The 20,459-nt window shown below is 42.2% G+C and overlaps 1 protein-coding gene across 2 annotated transcripts; it reads right to left on the bottom strand.

The window, feature by feature from the left end:
- Positions 1-2,003: 2,003 nt before the first annotated feature.
- On the bottom strand, positions 2,004-20,064 carry RAD51C (RAD51 paralog C). Of its 2 annotated transcripts, XM_065647035.1 has the most exons (9): positions 19,924-20,064; positions 18,378-18,636; positions 17,953-18,119; positions 16,852-16,985; positions 13,973-14,104; positions 11,662-11,728; positions 8,541-8,601; positions 5,915-5,975; positions 2,004-2,322 (listed from the first exon to the last, which is right to left on the bottom strand). In XM_065647035.1, exons 1-9 carry the CDS (start codon positions 20,039-20,041, stop codon positions 2,221-2,223), a joined length of 1,101 nt encoding a protein of 366 aa, XP_065503107.1. In that variant the 5' UTR covers positions 20,042-20,064; the 3' UTR covers positions 2,004-2,220. The 2 variants fall into 2 exon arrangements, with proteins under 2 accessions (XP_065503107.1, XP_065503108.1); XM_065647036.1 differs by lacking the exon at positions 5,915-5,975.
- Between the last annotated feature and the right edge of the window lie 395 nt (positions 20,065-20,459).

The following is a 20,459-nucleotide window of genomic DNA, read 5'->3' on the forward strand; positions in this document are numbered from 1 at the left end:
AAAATTCTCTCATGCCACTCACTGTTGTGCACTGATGCTATGACACGCAAGAGAATTCTAGGCACATGTAAGAAAATATCAACTTGCCACGGAAGATTTATTGGTGAGGCAATGGTCAAATTCTTTCTTTATATGCAATTCTAAGCCTGGAACAGCTTCCTTCTCTCCAGCAGATGAGAACGAAATCTGGCTCATTTCATCTAATTTTGTCTCCGCCAACAGATCCTTCTCTCTAGTTCTGGTCTGCAGAGCTGATTTTTATAATAGGTTCAATATGAAAACCAAAAAATTAAAGTCTCAGCATAGAGAGCCTCCAATGCTTCCTTTGCATGTTTTGTAACTCCCACTGTTAACCAGTAACTCTGCAATTTTTTAATTTTGATAATGATGCGTGGAATACTGGAAGATCTAGTATTTACTCAGACAAAACGATTTATCTTCGTATAACAAGATCAGCATCTCAGCTGGGGCTTCTGGATGCTATTCTACTACAAACAAAAAAAAAAACCCCCGTCAGCTGAAATCAATAGTATTGGAGACACATCCTTACTCTCCTCACACATGGAAGTACGTGTTGAGGATATTCAATCAGAACACAATAAATTGAGAGAAACGGATTTTCCATAAATATCAAACGCATTAGATAGCAGCTATCAGTCGTAACCAGCAGTGCTTCTTAAAATATTATTACAACACTCCTAACGGATGGTTTTCCTTGTGGCTACGTAGGCATGTGCACCGCGCTGGCTCCCCCTCCTCTTGCGCTGCAATACGTAGGAAGCCGCTGTTCCCAAGCGGAGCGTTTGCTGACATCACATGCGGTAGGATGCTTTTGTTTGCCTGTGTCTCCTGCATTGAAATGTTTGTCTGAGTCACAATCCCGCCGCCGTTCTTTCTTTATGTCATCCTTGCTACTCCCTGACTCACAGTTTTTAAGTTTTCACACAGCCCAGTTTGCTGCATAGCAATGGAATACTTTTCCTTTTAATATTTTATTATGTAATTTATATCTAAACACTATAATGATCCAAAAATCACTGCCACTTTTTTTTTTGCAGCTTTTTGAATAAAGAAGTTTTGTGACTCAGATGCAGCACAGAATTTTGTTTCAAAGCAAAGCCAGTTTAGTGTTACTAAATTAAAAATTGAAGCTAGTGACTCCCACAACTTGAATTCTCCATTTAGCCTGCTGGCTGAGTTTCCTCAGCTATAACATTATCCAGCACTATGCCAGAAAGGGGTCATATGTGTGCATGTGTACAGACAAATACTTCGCATAATTGAAGTAATTACTATTTTGCACTGCGGTACCTTTCTTCTCCTCTAATAATCTTATTGATTTGTTTTCTCTTAATAAAAAGAGGACAAATCCCTGCTGTATTTTCAGTGTACATTCATTCTTTCATTTGGTTTAGATTCTGGAGCTGCTAATATATTGCTGGTGTCTAAGGAGCCTGGGTTTCCTCTTTATTAAAGCAACAAAAAACAGATCCTAATTACAGCATCTTCATTCTGAATCCTTTGGTATGAAAAGAACATGGAAGCTGAGGGCTGTGCAGCAGTTTGGTTCAAGCTCAAGTGATGGTAGTCTTACTACGACAGGAACATGACATTACCATGCTGGATTAAATCTTTTGCCTTTCAGATCTGGTCTTTCGTCTCTGTTGTTACCACTACGAGATAAATGAGAAGTTGAACCCATGGCTTCGGTTGTCCTTGATCAAGGACTTTGCAGCAGGTAAGGGCTGATGCCCCGGTCTGGCACAGCATTTAGGTTTCTATTTATCTTAGAGCATCCATCAGCAGCTCCGCTGCCTTCTGCCCTGCTCTGAGGCATGTGAGCAGATTGCTGCAGGAAACCTTGTTAAAATTCAAATACACACAAAACCAGATGATTGATCAAGACCTGTGTCATTAATGTAATGTATTAGATGCTCGCATTTCTTTTTTTTTTCCCCCAAAGTAGTTATATTTTCCGTCTCCCAAAAAAAAGCTGAAGCCCCTTGTTATAGAAAACATAGAATTTTATTATAAAAGTAAAATTATGCCATACACAAAGGAATTTCCTGCGACAGAAATTTGCATATTGCAGTCTTAATGTTAAATATCCAGAGCAGAAGTTTAAATTAGAGTCTCTCAGGCTACCTTTGGTTGCATGTTTGCTATGCAACTGTTCTCATGCAGCACGCGGTTTTTTAACATTCAACTTTGGAATCGCTATTACTTTTCCTCTTCTCTCCGTGGCCGTTTGCGAGGGTTCGTTTCAGTATCTTCTGCATTTTGAGTGACAGCTGGAAGCTGCACATCTCGGAAACCATGAGACTGTAACATATAAGCAAAGTCGTGTGATAACACTTTATGGATATACTGCATGAGTAACTGCTTCTCAGAAGATCAGGTATGATGCTGTCATTTATTTTAGATGAGTGGCCACAAAACGTTTATAGACCAGGCTAAGCTCAGAACTGCAAGATTTTCAACGCACACGACAACTAATAATAATTTGTTCTATTTTTTAAAGATACTTCATTTTCACCAACCAGGTTCTCTCTTCATTTTATCACTAATAATTCCTATGACTATGAAGCACTGCTTCTCTCTAAATTATGTTGCCTATTTAAATAAATTAAAAGCCAAATCCTTCAGCCCTTTTTCAAGCTCCCACAGAAGCACAATGACTGGATTAATTGCCTCAATCGTTTTCAGAAACAAAACTCTGCATTTCTAAAACCTAGGATATTTTTATGTAGCTACTTAATGAACTGAAAACATCAATGAGACATTGTAAGAGAACAGCATATCTGAATTGGTCTCTAGACTGCAAAGACTGTCCCAGCATAGTAATTTATGAGACACAATGGGATGAGAACCTTTAGCTGCCAAAAACTATTAATAAATGTTGAAGTGAAAACTAGATGCTGCTACTCAGTAGAGAGCTTGAAGTGATCTGTTTGGCTTAGTACCATTCCTATTTTCTGTTACCTTAGCTCACAATTAAATAATTTTACAAGATTTTAAAATATGAAAGATCTGGAAAATCAGTTAGGTAAGCATGTCACCAATGCAGATGGAAATACTGAGATGTGAAGCCTGCAACTGTCTTCCCGTCTCCAGACAAACGCTGTGCAGGGAGCACTGCCAGCTCAGTGACGACTTCGAGAGGAAAAGGGTTTAATCTGAAAAACTGCTTTGGGGATCCTAAATGCTCAGGTAGAGACAGCGTGGGGATGAGAGCATTTCAGGAAAGTCGACATTTTAGGCTGGTGCAGTGTGAAAAAGCAGGTAGAATTACTATCAGACCTGACTCTTCTAAAATGCCAGTGTCCCCCACACCAAGATCAATCCAAACCAAAACACAACCCAATCCGAAAGTTTTGTGTAAGTCTCCCATCTCTGTGTTTCTGTTTCTAAATGCCTCACCTCACGCAGCCTGCTGTTTTCAAAGGAACAAACAGCAAGAGGTGCCACAAGGGCAGAATTTGTGCAGTCCCTCTGCTATTATAAGCAACTCAAGTGTTGTTCTAAATAGCATAATGGGGAATCTTCAAGTTTAGTGTTTCACTGCTGCTTGCATCTAATCTCTGCCATTTCCCTCAGGCACAAAGGTGGATCTGTAGCCAAGAATCCACTTAATCCAGCATGCTAGACTCCCAGCGAAAGCATTCCAATGGTTATAAAGGCCAGAACACGATAAACTAGGTTGCTTAGTATGGATGTTTTGCATTTAAAGGCATGTACCTTCTGGGCATAGCGCCTTGAAAAATCCAAGACTTTTGTGTATGTTTGTGAAGTTGTTACTGGTTTTTAGGTGGCAAGAATGTGGCTAATGGAGCCAAGGACCTACAAAGCTGAGATAGTCTGCAGTCATTTTGAACTGTTCTTCAACCTTCTGGCATTTACAGACTGCATCAAGATTGACAAAGGTAGATGGCTTTATTACTTGAGCGGTATTCTCACTGCTAGTCTGGCAGATCCTTCACAGTTCAGGGAAATACTGACAATTCCTACCCAGAATATAGGTCCTGGGTCTCTATGTTTCATGATTAAATAATCAGGTCATGTTACCTGGGAAATGTAGGTGGATTGGATTATCTACTTACTCCCTTGTGCATAAATCAATTTACATTTCTATACTCTGCACTTAAGAATGAATCCTGTGAAAGAAAATCCACTTAATTTGATAGGTGTTCCACAGCTTCCACGCTTGCCCAGAGCGGTGACTGACTTGCCAGCGTGATGGAAAGGACACGGCTGAGAAGGAACTAGAGCTCGGTCACTAAGTTACACACTTCTCCCTTGGCTTACAGGCACAGAGCAGCCAGTTTGTCAATGGTACTAAGGCATCTAATTTGCATAAGCCTAAACATCTTCGAGGATCTAAGCTTGAGGAATTTTTTTTTTTTTTTAATTATCTTTTTTTGTGTGCTGGTTATACATAGATGTGCTAGATCAGATTTGGAAACACTGAATGTGTATTTACATCTTCCAGTTTAACTACGGAGATGGGAATGAGAAATGATAACAGCAGACTGTTACCATCAGACCTGAATTTCATGAAAGAAATGGAGAATACATTTATTTTTTACTTCCAGAAACCATCTGCTGAAGCAGCTCAACAGGATTAAGAGAAAAAACACAGGGATAATCTTAAGTTTTAACAAATCTTTGACTAGGATACGCTCTCAACTGTATTTCAAGATTGTGTGCATTCACACAGAAGAAGAGAGCATAGCTGGTTTATAATGCATATAAAACTGAAAGAAAAAGGCAATTAAACTAAGACAAAATCCATCTGTTTGTCAGCTGGAAAGGGCCACACACTCATATCACACGATCCAAACAACCTTGGGATGTCGTCCCGCTTACCCTTACAGTCTTTACAGAGCTAAGAAATATATGTATATTTGCAGTATTTCTTCTGTCCAGGTGAATACATTCAGAGTGAAAAAAATCTGATTTATGTTTGATAGTTTGAAGACCTCATCTTAGGGCAACATTAAAATCTGCAGGAAATGCTATGGCCACGTGTTTCCATGAGGACACATAGCAAATAGTTATGGCATGTACCTATGTATCTGATATTTGAAGATATGAGTCGAGTGGTGGGGTTTTTTTTAAAACCTAAATACAGCTTAGACAGTATGCATTCTCATTAATGTGTATCTGAGCACTCCATGAAAGAAAATAATCACAGGATTTAACTAGGGATGAATAAGAACTCAAGCCATAAGCTGGAAGCTCCTCATATGATACTGACAGAGGAGAAAAATCTGTAAAGATCGGCTGGTCATAGGGTCACTGATAGGACAGAGCTATGAAAGAGATAAATACAACCTCAGTTATATCAAGCAATGCACTTAGAGCAGAAATGTGGAAATATGTACAGCACAAAGCACTATTGAGACCTGTGGAATACCACGTATGATTCTGGTCACCCTTGTCCTAAAAAGATAAACTCAACTGGAGCAGATGCAGACAAGAGCAACTGGGGAAACAACCACCTACCTGACAAGGGAGAAAACAGCTTGGCTTGTTCCAGTCTCCCAAAATGAAGGTTCAGAGAGCATATGATTGTTATCTGTAATTGCACTTAGGCTAAAACTTAACATCAAGGGCAGATAAAATCAGCAATACTAACATGAGAACAGATGGGGACAGGCTGGCTGTAAATGTGATCTGGAAATCAAAATGCTTTCACTCTAACATGCCGGGTCATTTTTCTAAAGGGAAAAGGTGCAAAATACTCATAAACTTGGAGACATTGCAGTTATTACTGGTTACCATCAGAAGGCAACTGAAAGGCAACACTAAGAAAGTGAACATAATTCTCAGATTTGTTCATGTGTCTGAAAATTCCTTTACAGGCAACAATTTGCTCCCATCACTGCACCTCCATCCCAAAAGAAATACTAACTGTAATGCAATATGGTATGGTTGACTCCTTCTGACTCGGCGATTTGTACAACGTTGCCAACCTGGTTAGACAAAAGCCAGATAATTATGATTAGTCAATACAATAACAAAAATTCCAAGTAATCAAATGACCAGACCAAGTTTTCCCCCAGTCATGGGGCAGGTGACCAGTCGAATTCTTACATATTGTCATATAGGTCATTTAAACTGTGGATGCCAAATTCCTATCCTTGTGTGACCTGTCAGCTCAAATACAATGCAGACCTACTAAAATGAGTGACTGATTAATTAGCCTTATTTCATCACAGTATTTGGTCACGTTTTTGGAACAATATTCATTATGAGTTAATTCCAAATGCCATTTTCTTAAAATGCAAACAAAAAAGGGTTTTGAGCACAACTCTTTCCTACTGCATTTATCAATCGTTTGTTCACTGACCTCTCAAAGTTGGGAGATACCCTCAAGAATTCAAATACTTCTAGGGAGGTTTTTTCTAGGGATTTCACGAGCCTGTCAATATAACCTAGCGAATGGAGAATGAGAATAAGATGTTCCATTTCTAAGCCTGACCTTGCCACTGACATACAGCATAACCTTGAGAAAATCATTTCCCTTGTACTTCTCCTCTAACACTTCTTTGATTTTGTGCATTTAGACTCTAAGCAATGCATCCTGATTTGTACTTACATGGCGCATAGCCCGATAGATGCTTGCATAATCTAGAGAGAAAATTGCAAAGCACCTCAAAGCAAGGGGTTTTTCAGCCAGTCCCAGGGCTGCTCGTCTGCACCATGCCCACCTCCCCAAAACTTATGTAAAGCCGATTCAGAAAGCATTCCACTCTCTGTACCAAGACACCCTGCCAAAGGTCCTGTTAATTATTTCAGGGGGTTTTTTACCTCCCTGAGGTGCCACTCTATTAGAGAGCACGTAATTACAGCCCGAGGAACACTGCCACTTCGTATTAGCTACACAGGGAATTCCTCAGAACATTTCAGCAGTGTTATACTTCACAAAATAGCCTAAATCTGAAGGTGCAGGAGCCGTGCTTTTCCAGGCGCTCAGCTGGAGCTCTGCTGTGTGCCTCTGACTCAACAGGATCTTTCCTCACAGCAATGAGAACCCTTATAATTAAACTCTGACATTTGCAACAGTAGAAAAAAAGGGACAGGTATCATATTTGGCCAAAGCACAATTTGGAAAAAAAAAAAGGGGGGGGGGGGGTGGGCAAATGGATTCTCAAATGGTCATCTTTGTGTCTCAGTAACCTAATATAAAACCAAGAACAACAAAATCACAATGGATCATCAGGTATAGGTAGTTTGTGTAAAAATGCAACAGAATCAAGCTATTTCTGCTTTTCACAGATAGGCAGTTGTAATTGGAATTGCTGTGCTTTTGCGGGCCCCACTCCGTATTAGCTGCATATTTACAACAGTAAATAAACCACGTTTGTCTGTCCTTGGCTTGCTCTCTGGAACCTGTATCTGCAACCTTCCTGGCTGTGTTGCAGAAGAAAAAAGCTCTTTACTTTTGATATATAAAATTAACTTTTGTTCACTCTGCAATCATGTTTATGCAACTTCTGTCTTATAAAGGCTGTTAACTAATCAGTGATGTTAATTTAATTCCAAATTAAAAAGCCTGCTGTAATCATTCTGCATTGCCTTCAAACTTAGAATTTAAAACAAAACTCCATGAGGAAGTGACACTGCGTTTCTCTTTTAAGTTTAACAAGAAAAACTATGCAGAACATTCCAGTGGCATTTTTATTCGTTGTTTGCAGATGATTAGGGAATTGAAGCAAGGCTTCTTAATCTCAAATTGCTGCATTGTGATACTATATACAAGACAAATTTAACCGACCAGGAAAGCAAAATGAGCTTGCAATATCATGAAGAGGGGGGAAAAGAGCCAGGAAACAGATCTCATCGCAACAGACAGAACTTCATCCTGGTTTTAGAAAGGTCATCCTCATTCCTTTGGCCTTTTAAAAATCATCTTCCACAGGTCGGCTCTGCACCGGGAGTCCATGCAGCTCTCCTCCTCCCTTTCTGCAGCTCACTCTAACTTGGTTTCTGCATAGCTGTCCAGTTTTGCAGAACCACCCTGCTGCGTTTAAAAGCAAGAATGTCCAAATGCTGCCACCGAGGCTCAGGGCTCGGCAGGCCTGCAGTCCGTCCTCCCCAGAACCCATGGGTAGGTGCAAAGCCTTCTTCAGCATCTTTGGCTTTGTACTGACTGGGGCCTAAAAGTCTGAAGTCCTCTCCCTGCTTACAAACTGCAGGTAACAAAAAAAAATTTCGACTTAGCCACCAGATCCTAAACTTTTGTGTCTGAGCAACTGCCATTAGGATGTTCTACTTTGATGAGACATGGCATCTTGTCAGAAAGGACGGACAGCAGCGCAGCAAGCTGACCGTGGTGTGAAGGACCAGTGTGACAGTTCGGCCCACGCTGTCTTAGGCTGAACTAGAAAGCTCTTCTTGAGCCTCAGCAGCCTGCGACGTGGCCAGGAGTCAAATTCAAATACCTGCTGGGCCACCAAAGCCGGTCTGAAAAAGACTCTCAAATGTCACATTTGTCATTATTATTACATACCTCCCCGGCCTACGTTTTCTCTTACCTCTGACTGTTGTCCCAGTGCAAGATTAAACGGACGGTAGCAGCATGTCCCCAGCTTTCTCCTGCGTGACACAAAATGACAGGCTATTTTATTTATCTCCTATAATAGCAGCATCATCAGTAAACTGAACTGAAATTAGACCAGTCTTCCAAAAAAACCCCACGATTAAAACATATACACCCTTCTTGCAGTAATGAATTACATCTTTTTCATATGTGCAAGGATTTCACAACTGGATTATTAAATATACAGAGACAAGGAATAACCTCTGTACTCACAGTGTTTTATAGAAAGCTTGATGCAATACTTTCATATTTATAGAGAGATTTTATAGATACCGAATAAAGGACAAATACTAGACAAATCTTGAAAAAAGAGGCAGCATGAAGAAATGGTTCTTCTAATTACTACTGAAGACGTCTAGTGAGTATGTCTAAATCCTACTTCAAAATTGCGATATTCTGTCTCTCAGGCATAATTATGAGCAAACATCACTCCCTCTGGGATGTAAGCTTTGGGAGAAAGTAAATGATTATTAAAGTATTAATGGCCCCTGAAGCAGTCTTCTGCTTCTGACAGCAAAATGCAAAAGAACACAACCGCAAGCAAGGGGTGGGGAGTGTGGTGGGAGGAGAGAAGGAAGTTTGGATTGTCATCCTGTTTCAGAGGAAACTACTGTTTCAGTTCACACCTGACCACAAGCTCAGTCCATTTATAGACAGTTTTATTGGGTGTTTTCCTCTGTTTCTCCCAGGAGACAGCAACTAGTCCAGAGATGAATTGCACTTTAAAACAGTCGTTTTGGTGAAGTGCTGCAAGCCTCTCCTGCTCACAGCCCTGTGACTTCGGAATCATTGACGTGCTGGTCTCCATCATGTCAGCCCCACGTGTCCCATGTGCTCTGGTATTCATTACAGCATGCAGAAGGAAAAAAATCATTCAACTGTAATGAAGACCTAGACCTTGCCAGAGCTTGCTCCACTATATCCAAGTTGAGATTAAAGCTTTTGGCTATCAGACATGATTCTGAGTCAGAGATCAAAACGCATTTTACAACGGGTACAAATTCCACACCAGAATGTTTCCAACTGTATCGAATATGAGAGAAAAATGCTACTGTAAAATAGGATATTTCTGTGTTAAACTGGCTGTAGATTAATATTTGACCTTCTTTCTAAATATATCCAGTAGAAATGTCTAGGAACATCCAGCTTAGCTACCACTAGTGGGAAAGAAAGCTGTCCCCTTCATAAAGCTCTTGGCTTAATACCTTGCAGCATCTGTGCTTTTTTTTTTCATAATTAAGAACTTCCCTTCTGCTAGGAAGCTGAATACAAGTTTAGAGATTAATGCTCTTCTGAAATCTTAGAACAGGCTGTTTCTAAGGCTTACCAATCAATGGGGAAAAATAATATATATTTAGGGGAGGCAACAGGATTGGTTTTACTTGTGGTTTTGCTGCTGATGCCTCCCTCAATAGTTCCTTTGGCTACAACCAACCGTGTAGGAGTAGGAGCTTCTTTAGCTTTTACGATGAGACTGTTGAAATAGCATCCCTTTAGAGAGGGTCATAAAAATCACCTTGGAATCCACCAACTCAATACTTGCACCAAGTCTACGGAATAAATTCACATCTTTGTACCACTCTGAAATGCTCAACTTGACATATCGCTGTCTAGGATTAGGGGAATATCTCTTAGCTTAAATATTTTACCAACTGGTACCAAGTTTCGTTTTTGCAGGAGTACACGCAACTCAGTTTAACAGTACTGTGTGGTTACACACATTCTGGTGAGAGTCACAATCAGTTTATGGTCAATATGAGGTTATGACAAGCTAAATGTTTGTAAAAGAAAATATGTGCAAGACATGGTATCTTTGAATTATAACCTACTCTGAATGTCTTCACATTCTTTACTGTCCCTATGACTCAATAAACACAACAGCTCTCAAACAACACTGGCCATTGAAAAAAGACAGAATCTTTTATCTTTAATTGAGTTTGTAGCCAGAAAGGCTGCCAAAAATGATAGAGAGCAAGAGGGAAAAATGAGAAAAAGGGTCAGATACTGGAAGCTGGGTCTTTATCTGCATGCACAGCTCAAAATTCCACATTCTTCACAGTCTCGAAGGAGATGGTCAGTATTGTTCATTTTATCTTACATCTGTGCCAAATGGTTCAATGCTGTACAGACACCAAGAACATCTCTGCCTTTGTACTGTCCCCTCCTTCTCCCTCCCCTCCAGAACAAGGGAATCATTACTTAGTTCACGGAAACTGAAGCAGCGGATAGAGAATTTGTGCCCTTTAAGTACATCATAAAATACTGCAAAGTTACAACCTGAAATAAGATTTAAACGCTGTGCTTTTTCTTCATTTGTCAAAATCTCTGCTTCAGAAGAACTGTTCTATTTTCCCCTGTGACCGCAGCAGAAGAGTCTATGTGAGGTATTCTGCTCATTTCAGGAAAAAATGGAGCAAAATAACACTTAAAGGCACTATGGGCAGACTGTGGCTGAGGATCACATGTAGAACCTCCCTCTACATCAAAACTGTAGAGAGCAACAGGCAGAGAGTTCCAGCTATGCAGCAAACATGAAACAACTTTGCAAATAATTACCGGAACGTGCTCAAGTGCAATGGCAAAATAAACAATTAGAACTGTTTGGAGAGGCAGTGAATAATTCTCAGGGAATTTAGGAAATCACAGCATAGTTTGAGGTGTGCAACCGTTAGGCTGTGTTCTCCTCTTAGTGCTTTAACCTGTTCATCACCACATTCCCGCTAGAGGTTTACTGCCCCCAAGTCCATCCCTACAGTTTAGCACGATCATTCACTAGCCAGTTTCAGTCTAAATTACCTGATTTTTCAGAGGTTTACTTATTATTTAAAAAGCTGAAGTGTACCTGGTCCACTTTTAGCAGAAACAGATTGGAAGACAATCACACAAACAGCTCAGCCAGCACATAGGATGCGGCAGAGTTCCACAATGCTGGCAGCTCCAGATGGGTCTGATGGACTCAACAAACAATTCCATTTTCTTTGTACATGATGCCAAAAGAAAGGAAATCATAGATTGGAAGATTAACTCAGTTTTCCACTCACCAGCTAAACACCTACCTAAAGCAGGTACCAACATGGACTGGCTTTGTCCAATCCTCGTTGTCATTTGGTTTGTCAGAACTACCTAGAAGAGGAAACAGAAGCAAGGAAACAAGAAAATCTCCAGAAGAGCTGGTGGGAGGGAAGAGAGGGATTTTGCAAAAAGCTTTTATCAGTAGTTACTCAGGCAAAACTCTTGCTTACTGTAACGAAGCTTTCATGTTAACAAGAAGAAACTGTAAAACTGCCTCATCCTTTCCCAATAACCAAACCAAAATAAGATAACCTTGCAACATGTATTTTCAGTTTGCATGGAAGGTAGATTTCTTTCACTCAAGACTTTCAAGAAACCTGAATTTCTTCCTTCCCAAGGGATGCAAACTCTGCATAACTTGTATACTCCACCGTATTTGTACTAAGAACTGTTTGGCTCTGTAATGGGATGCTCATGACTCGTACTAGCCCTCTAGGAAGAGAGAGATTCCAGTCACTGAGGCATAAATGAACTTGGTGGTGCTGCTCAAAGCAAGCACGAGCCTGGTGATTAGCAGAATTTCTGCACCTTGTAGTCTAAAAATGCGCAAGTGGGTACAATACAAAGCAGAATGAAAGTGAACAGACAGAGCGGGGGAGTGTTTTCGCAGCACGAATCACTCGTAGGAGGTTCACAGACAGTCTAGGTTAGATCCCTGGTAGAAGTGGGGGTGGGTGAGACAGAAAAGAGCCAGGAATATTAATTGCAAAGTTCATTAAAAATGAAAAATAAAAAAAATTGTACCTATCTTACACCCTAGGGGTTTTCATTGTTTGACATGCTTGTATGATTCCTGCTTGAACAGTTAAGAGAAGTGTGTTAAAGCAAGCAGTTCCACTGAACACAGCGAAACTTTACGGAGCTGAAAGCCCCAAGACATACATCGTGTATTTTAGAGAAGTAACTAATCATAAATGGATGATAACAGCCCCAAATAGGCTCCCCATCTCCCTGCTGGAGAGGGGCTGGTCTGGGTATCCTAGCACAACCCAGCCAGGGTTTAGAAACTAAAGGAATGTACTTCCTACCATATGAAAGCATCCAGACCACCCAGCTTTGCTGCCCAACAAGCAATCTCTGGCACATGAGCTCAATTTAGACTGGAACTAACTCAAAAACTAACAAGAGGGCCACTCTGAGTTAAATAATTTCTGAAGCTCTGTGACTGATCACAAGTGTTTATTTAGCAAGCGTTTGTACTAAGCTCCTCACTTGTTCAATAAGTCATATATGGTTCCCTTGATCAGAAAGAAAAAAATAAAAGACTGTACAATGACAACTGCTCCTGCTCAAGGTCACCAGGTACCCCGTTTCAGAGGGAAAGCAGTCGGTAAACGGGAGGCTGTGCAAATCAAGCAGCTGTACAACATTCGTCTCCCTTGGTGCCCACACCAGCAGGAAGAAGCTTCATAATTCACGTCAGGGCGAGAGAAGAGGGTGCAAACCCCATCGCCTGACCCAGGCAGCACGTCGAGCTGCGCTCCTTCCTTCCCTGCAGCTATCAGAGGAAGCACACGGCGAGGTTTGTTTTTAGCAGTTACGAACAAAAGCCAATCGAGCAGGCTGTGGGTGACAAGGTTACAAGTCACCTGGAAACAGTGACAGGCACAAGCACCATTTTGAGCCTGTGTAAGCTCTAATTCCCGAACAATGCTTTTCTGGGCTGGAAAAGACTTGCCCAAACAATTCCTGGAACAGATGTAGCTTCCGAGTGCCATCTGCTGGCTGCGTGGCTGAAGATTTGCTGGCCTCCATATCGGCATAAATGACATGGAAACTATGCCCAGGAAGGGAGCCCTGGGTTTCCATGGACGCCAGAAGAGCAAGCCAAACTAGCAGATAAAGTGGTTTTTCTCCCTAAGAACAGTTCCTCTGCTAAGACAGTAGTTTATTTTCAAATGAGGAGTGGAAAATTACGTTGGAACTGCAACATACTCTGATGTATTTTAATGCATGCGCTTTGTAGGTAGAAGTCACCAAAGGAGAATTCCTTGTCCAACCAAATCACTAAAGATGATGTGAAACAGCACAACAAATTGATATGCTACCATTTAATTAGGATCCACAGAATGCTTTTAATGCAAATTTTACTTATTTTGGCAAATCTAGGAATTTTCCATGTAAACAGTTTTGCCTCTGTGATCCATCTATATTTACTGACCAAACTGCCAAATATGCATGTAGAGGACATTCTTGAAGTTTTATTTTGCTGTTCACAATCACAAATCACATGTAATTCTTTGCAACTTATTCCAAAGTGGCATCTTTTGTGATTTAAACCTCCCCCAGACTTACCGCTGATTTATGATCATTTGCTATGATGATCAGCTGCTGTGCCAGACCATTCAAGAGCCTTGTCCGAAGTGAGAGGTCCTCAAAGTCGTGGCGAAAAGGAAATGCAATTCCGTCAACTACCACCAGTCGGACCTCAACATGGAACAAACCGAAAAACTACCATTACTATCCTGCAAACCGGAGACAAAAAGCAGTAAGACCTCTTTTTAAATGCATTGGAATGTTTTATATAAGGTAATGACAATATTTTATTTCATACTCGGATGTGCACAACAGTATAACACCTATCGTCTATCTCTATATATCAGAGACAACCAGTATTTCACACAAGTGCAGGGAAAAGAGCCTCCAGCTCCAAACACGCTAATACACTAAGTGCAGTTCTGCATTACACATGGATAGGAGCTCAGGCCGTAGCTGCACCAGCTTAAACAAAGCACTGCACTAAGCTCGGCATTAGTTAACTCAGCACAGAGCTGCCCTCAGCCTGTTTCAGACCTCGCTCACTTCCAGTTAGCTGACTTCGCCCTGAAGAACCTGGTACAGGATAGAAAATAACAAAGCTGGACTTAAAGCCTTGCAGAAGAGAAGCTGGAGAAAAAAATAAATTGTTAAACATCAGAATTGTACTTCAATCAACCCTCCACGAACACAAATTTATTTCACCTTCTCCCTCAAAAAATAAAATCCGAACCAAAACTAGAATACATGCTGTCTGCAGTCACTGACAACTCATCTGATTCTAAGGCTCGTATCAGTGATCTATCTTAGAAACACAGATTTTAACAGACGCTTAAAGGTATTCCACGCACTATGCAATGGAGCTGAGTATCTATCTTGCCTGAAGATGTTTGCTTTGCTGAATTATTTCTTTGGTAGCATTCATTAACTGAAGCTAGAGCACAATGCTCTGCTGGTTCATCGCCCTCAAGACACTATATAAATATTAGTCTGGGATTTTGATTTATTCTAACTTCATTTGTTGTAGCTGTTTTGATTTGATTGTTGTATTTGTCTGAAATACACAAGGGAGATGGATAGTCTTACAGTGTTCACACGTTTGGATGTCACTCGGGTCCTAGGTGTCTGCAAGTTCTTTCATTAATGCACAAGATAACAAATTGGAAACCATACAAGAAAACTGGTTTTCTGTATTATTGATTTAACTCATGACGGGGAAATAATTTTGTGACTGGAACATACAAGCCTGCAGCAAACATCACTCTGTGAAATGGCCCTGGGCCTCCCACTGAAAAAAAAAGAAATCTTAATTTGAAAAAGAAGATTAAATAGTTAGAATTAAAATTAGATATTCTCCTGTTTTCTCATTTTTCTTTCTTCCTGCAGATTCTTTCTATGAGCCTGTACATCTTCCTCATGCCTAATTTTTTGACTTTCAGAACAATCAGCTTAACAGTATAAACATGAGTCATGCTACAAAGGAATGTATATATAGTTATATAACTTGCCTATCAGATTAACATGTCCTGGCAGGATGCAATTTAGTTTATTTTCTCCCAGTTGCACTTACAAAATAGCAAACAAGTAGACTTAAAGTATTCAAAAGTAGGCTATGCAGAGAAAACTTGGAAACATTTGCCTTTTCCATGTCTGTTTGTCTCTATTAGACCTTAATTATGTTTATTATGACAAGAATATTTTCTAACATAGTCTTTTTCATATTATTGGTCTTTCTCATATTATTAACAAGGCCTCGAACTAATTCATATTTCCAAATAACACTCTCTACAAAAACCCTAAGACCTGGAGGTTTCCTGTGGTCCCAGCCCCAGCTCCAGCTCCACACAGAGGGCCCAGATTCATTTTAACAAGAGCGGGACTGCAATGAGCATCTGTCAAGTCACGGACAGCCCGTCCAGGGAATCACCAGAAGGTCTTACGGTTGTCCTGCAACCTTCAGCGCTTCAGGCTCCAGGCCAAGCACAGATAAATCGGCACAGATGGTACCAGAGAACTGCAGCCCAGTGGAACTGTGCTAATGAAGCCGTGTACTTTCCACAAGAGCAAACACAACAGGGCACCATTAGGACCTGGCAGAGAAAGGGAAATACCAGACTACACTAAGCAAAAGTAAAGCTCCCATCTGCACTTTCAAGAAGATAACAGCTTCCAAAAATGGGAATGATATGCAAGAGACAATCTAACGAAACAACACTGATTTGTGCTCTGTTAGAATGAGGCACAAGTCGTCTTCCCCAAATCTTGCTGGGGAGTGAACTGCTGTGCGGAATCTAGAAATCTGGAAGGGAGGTGGTGAAAATCTGCCTTACAATAGCATTTCACTAAGACGCTAGGTATTAGGAAACTTTTTGGCTGTGGTCCACCCAAGAGTCAAGCCGCAGGCTCTGGTTGCTTGTAGCAACAGAAGATGTATTGGGAAGAAGAAGAAAAGTCACTTTCTGGATGCCAACATGGTGTAGGATGCTTCTGGTCCTCAGGGATCTCCTAGGACCAAAAAATGGCACTAAGCCTTTCTGATCCCCCTGCATGACAGTCAACACACGCACACCTGGCTCAGAGACTCTTTTCTAAGGCAGTTTTGTGACGATTCACAACTCAGTGCTCACAGAAATGTAACAACATGTGACAACACAGATCCAGTATCTTTGCCTCAAAGTGAAAATTCAGGATGCCGGCAGCAGTGGTAGCAAAAGCAAATTACTCTCAAGAGTAATCTGGATGGGAATGAAAAAGCAAACAAGCTTTACATTTGTACTCTGGCATCAGACAATACATTACTGTCAAGCTGATGACCAAAGTGTTACTCATTTTACTCTTACTGTAACAGATGAACATCCCTGAAAATCTTTAGTGTGAAGACGAGTGATATCTTCTGCTAAGTCTGCAACAACCCTTACCTTGGAGTGCTCTGAAAGAAAGTCTGGGAGGAGGTAAACCTGTGCAAGCAGCTCTATGTAGTCACGACAACGGAAGTAATATATGTGAGAAAGGATACTTTCCAGAGAGAAAGTCTCCAAAGCTTTTAGATGATCTGAGAACAAATAAACAGATGAGTAAATGAGTCAGACGTCTGTACTAGCATATTGCGACTTTCATCATTCTATCAAACTACGCCTTCCACATATAGCAACAGCAAAACCCCCAAAACCAGTCAAGGTAAAGAGTGTGGGAAACGTACCTTCCATCTGGCTTGAAAGTCAAGGTGGTGGTGAGCAGATGCGATCTCAGCATTTGCACACAGATACACCGGAGGCTCCAAGGGAGCGCTCCAAAAATGAAAACATTATTTCTGAAAAAAGAACTTTTCCAGTAAATGCTTTTCAAGCCAGAACACTGACAGAGGAGAACAGTGACTATTAATCATCCATTGTTTAATGTACAGGCAGTAGCTTATTTAATATGGTGTCCTTTTACCTCTTTTAAAACAGAACTTTGCCACATAAAATACTCCAAAAAAGTTGTGTCAGTATCCCCAACACACCAATGACTTACAGAATAAAACCTTCATTAACTGCAACCTGGCTGTATTGACCTTACGAAGGAGCCAAATTCCAGCTACAGTTCTACAATATGGGGCTTCAGCAGCAACATTGTCTTAAGAAATTCTGCAGCTGCTCTTCCTGTCCCTGCGTTGCTGCACATTACCCCTCAGTTTTGCTGACAGAGTTGTGTTTGGGTTTTGCTGTAAATTTGATCACTAATGTGCTAAACAACAACAACAAAAAAAAGCCAAATACCCCACATACCTAAAACCCAGAAATTATCATGTAGAAAAAGAATTATTCTTAAAGTAGTTCAGCTCAGTCTGCAGCATGGCTCCACGTACTGATGCAGTTCAGGGTATAATACATACAGGTGGAAATAAAAGGTTGGCAGCAAGAACCCCTTAAGCCAGCACGGCTGCTCAAACCCTCAAATGGTAAAACTGCAGCCTACGAGACACTGGTTCAACTCAGATTCCAGAGTACAAGGCAGAAAAAAAGGACTTGGCAACATACCTTCTTCTTGCTGAGCTTGGGCAATGAGCTGGCAGTGCTGCACACAGGCAGCTGCAATATCCACTACTCTGTCCACCATAAAACTTCCTTCGGTGTCAATGAACACGGCTTCTCCAGCGACGCCCCCAAAACATTCTGGGATCTGTACGTCTACCGCCAACTGCATACTGCCACGGGAAATGGAAAAAAGAGAAAATATTTACATCCCAGAGCTCTCCCCTTCCAGCTCACTCCTAAAGTGACCTTTCTGCTGGGGAATACCTGGAGCAGGAAGCAGTACTGCCATTATCGTGATTAGATTTATAATGCTGTATAAGAATCGGAGATTGCAGTCATGACAACAAGAAAATGAACTGTCCTCATAGTTAAATTAAACAAAGAAAAGTGATTATCAGTTGCACAAAACTAATCTCAAAATAAAATACCACAGCTGTGTTTTCCCAACACCAGGAGCTCCGCAGATCTCGGTGATTTTTGTTAGCTGCACGCCGCCTCCCAGGATGTTGTCTAGCGCTGAGCAGAAGGTGATGATGAAGCCCTGGGCCTGCTCTTCCTCCAGCAGTTCCAGTGCTGTGCAGTTCCTGGTTGTGTCTGGTCCCCCCGCCGTCCTTGCTGCATGCCCCTGGCACGCCTGCCTCACCACCTGTAACGCTTCCAGCGCCTCTTCTTTGGAGATTCCAATTTCTAGAAGAGTCAAAGTTAGGAAAACACTACCTTATTTTTCTAAACAGTGAATTATTTAAAGTATGAAGGGATAATTCAACTCGTTTGACAGAAACCTGATCATTCTGCAGTGTAACAAAAAAATATTAATCCTTTTAGTATAAGGCTGCACACAGCTTGCAAACACCTCTGGAACTAATGACGTGATTTTCAAAAGAGCTCAGAGCAACGATGCCCTGCATTCAGAATTCAGGTGACAGCTATCTGCAAATAAAAAAATAAAACCTGTTGTTCATAGGCATGGATGAGATCCAGCAGAGCAATTCACCTATTCTGCACTGAATGTACTATCATATAAACTTCATTTGAAGCAAATAATGTCCTGTAAAAGCAGTCGGGTTGCAGACTCTGACAGTGACACCTACTGATCGTGCTCTGAATTCTCAGGGTGTTCCAGGGCCGAGCACCTTGTGCATCATTTCTAGGTCTGACACACAGACCTCGGAACAGAGATGAGGTACCTGCAAATATCTGTGTTCATCTTTATTACAGGTATCCATCTGTCAGGATCTGGCTACTTCACTGCGATCTTCAATGCAAAACTATTACCACAGCTTACCACAGATAATCAAAATCATTTTTATTCTTACAATGTCTGTGCAAATCTTAAATAGGGTTTGGCCTAGTGTACATAACCAAAGCAAGATTGTCAGGTTTAGCCTGTTTGCAAGTAGTTATCAGCCTTTAAATAATGCAGGTAACAACCGGAAGGAGAGAAATGAATTGGTACTGGTTTGATTTTATGTTGTTACTCCTCATGTTTGTACATTTCCCCATTTCCATAGGGATTATTACAGAACCATAATAGCTTCTTGAAAAAGGCAACCTTCTGACTACATATAAGTTTATTTTGTTTAAAGCACGTACCCTTGGGGAAAGAAAGGCATGAAAGAGACAGAATCCCCTGGTTCTTCCTTTTCTGTATCCATCCACATCTATCACTCAGTGTAAGATCTTTTACCTTTGCTTCCTTAGGCACGTATGAAAGCAATCCAATACTAACTTTGCCACCTCTCTGCCCCAACCTGAGGCCTCAGCGAGGTTTCCCAGGGAGCCGCCACCTCGCCGTGGACCAAGCGCCTCACCTGCCCGAGCTGCTTCATGTGCAACCGCCACGGAAGCAAACGAGCCCTGCTCACCCCCCCGCGCTACCGGGCTGCTCCGGCGGCTCCGCGCAGGGACGCGGGGCCGGGAGGGGCGGCCCCAAGAACCGCCGGGCAGCGGGGGCGCCCGTTCCCCCGCCGGTACCTTTGCTCAGCCCGCAGGGGCCGGTCTCCAGCAGCTCCTGCGCCGTCTGGAAGCCGGCGGCGACCAGCCGGGCCCGCAGCGCGGGGGCCAGGGGCAGGCCGCCCACGTCCCGCTGCATCCCGGCGCCGCCAAGGCCGCCGTAGGCCCCGCCCCTCCCCCCCCTCCTCCGCGGGCATGGGACCGCCCCTCACAGCCGCGCGCCGGCCGGGAGCCACGTGACGCAGAGAGGCCAATCACCGGCTGCGCATCTAGGCGGGAAGGGAGGGGCGGCGGGCACGTGGCGCGGCCGTTGCGGAGGCGGCGGCGCTGAGGCGGGTGAGGCGGCGGGGCCCGGCGGGGCCGGGGGGGTGTGGGTGTGGGTGCGGGGCACCGGGCGTGGGACGGGGGGGTAGAAACAGCCAAAGGGCAGCTGGAGTGACTCCTGTGACCCATGAGTGGTGCTGGCTTTGTCCGGCCTTCGTCCAGCCAGAGGCCTGCGCACCCAGCGGGCGTTAGGGCGGCTCCGCGATCCCCTTTGTAGGAAACAGTCATCTCGC

This window comes from Caloenas nicobarica, chromosome 17 (assembly GCF_036013445.1).
Source record: "Caloenas nicobarica isolate bCalNic1 chromosome 17, bCalNic1.hap1, whole genome shotgun sequence".
Lineage (NCBI taxonomy): Eukaryota > Metazoa > Chordata > Aves > Columbiformes > Columbidae > Caloenas > Caloenas nicobarica.

Coding starts and splice junctions, on each gene's coding strand:
- RAD51C (XM_065647035.1), bottom strand. CDS start 20,041: ATGCAGCGGGACGTGGGCGGCCTGCCCCTGGCCCCCGCGCTGCGGGCC. Junction 16,986..17,952: donor CCAAGCTCAGCAAGAAGAAG/GTATGTTGCCAA, acceptor ATTTGTTCTCAG/ATCATCTAAAAGCTTTGGAG. Junction 14,105..16,851: donor TTCTTTCAGAGCACTCCAAG/GTAAGGGTTGTT, acceptor TTCCATGTTGAG/GTCCGACTGGTGGTAGTTGA.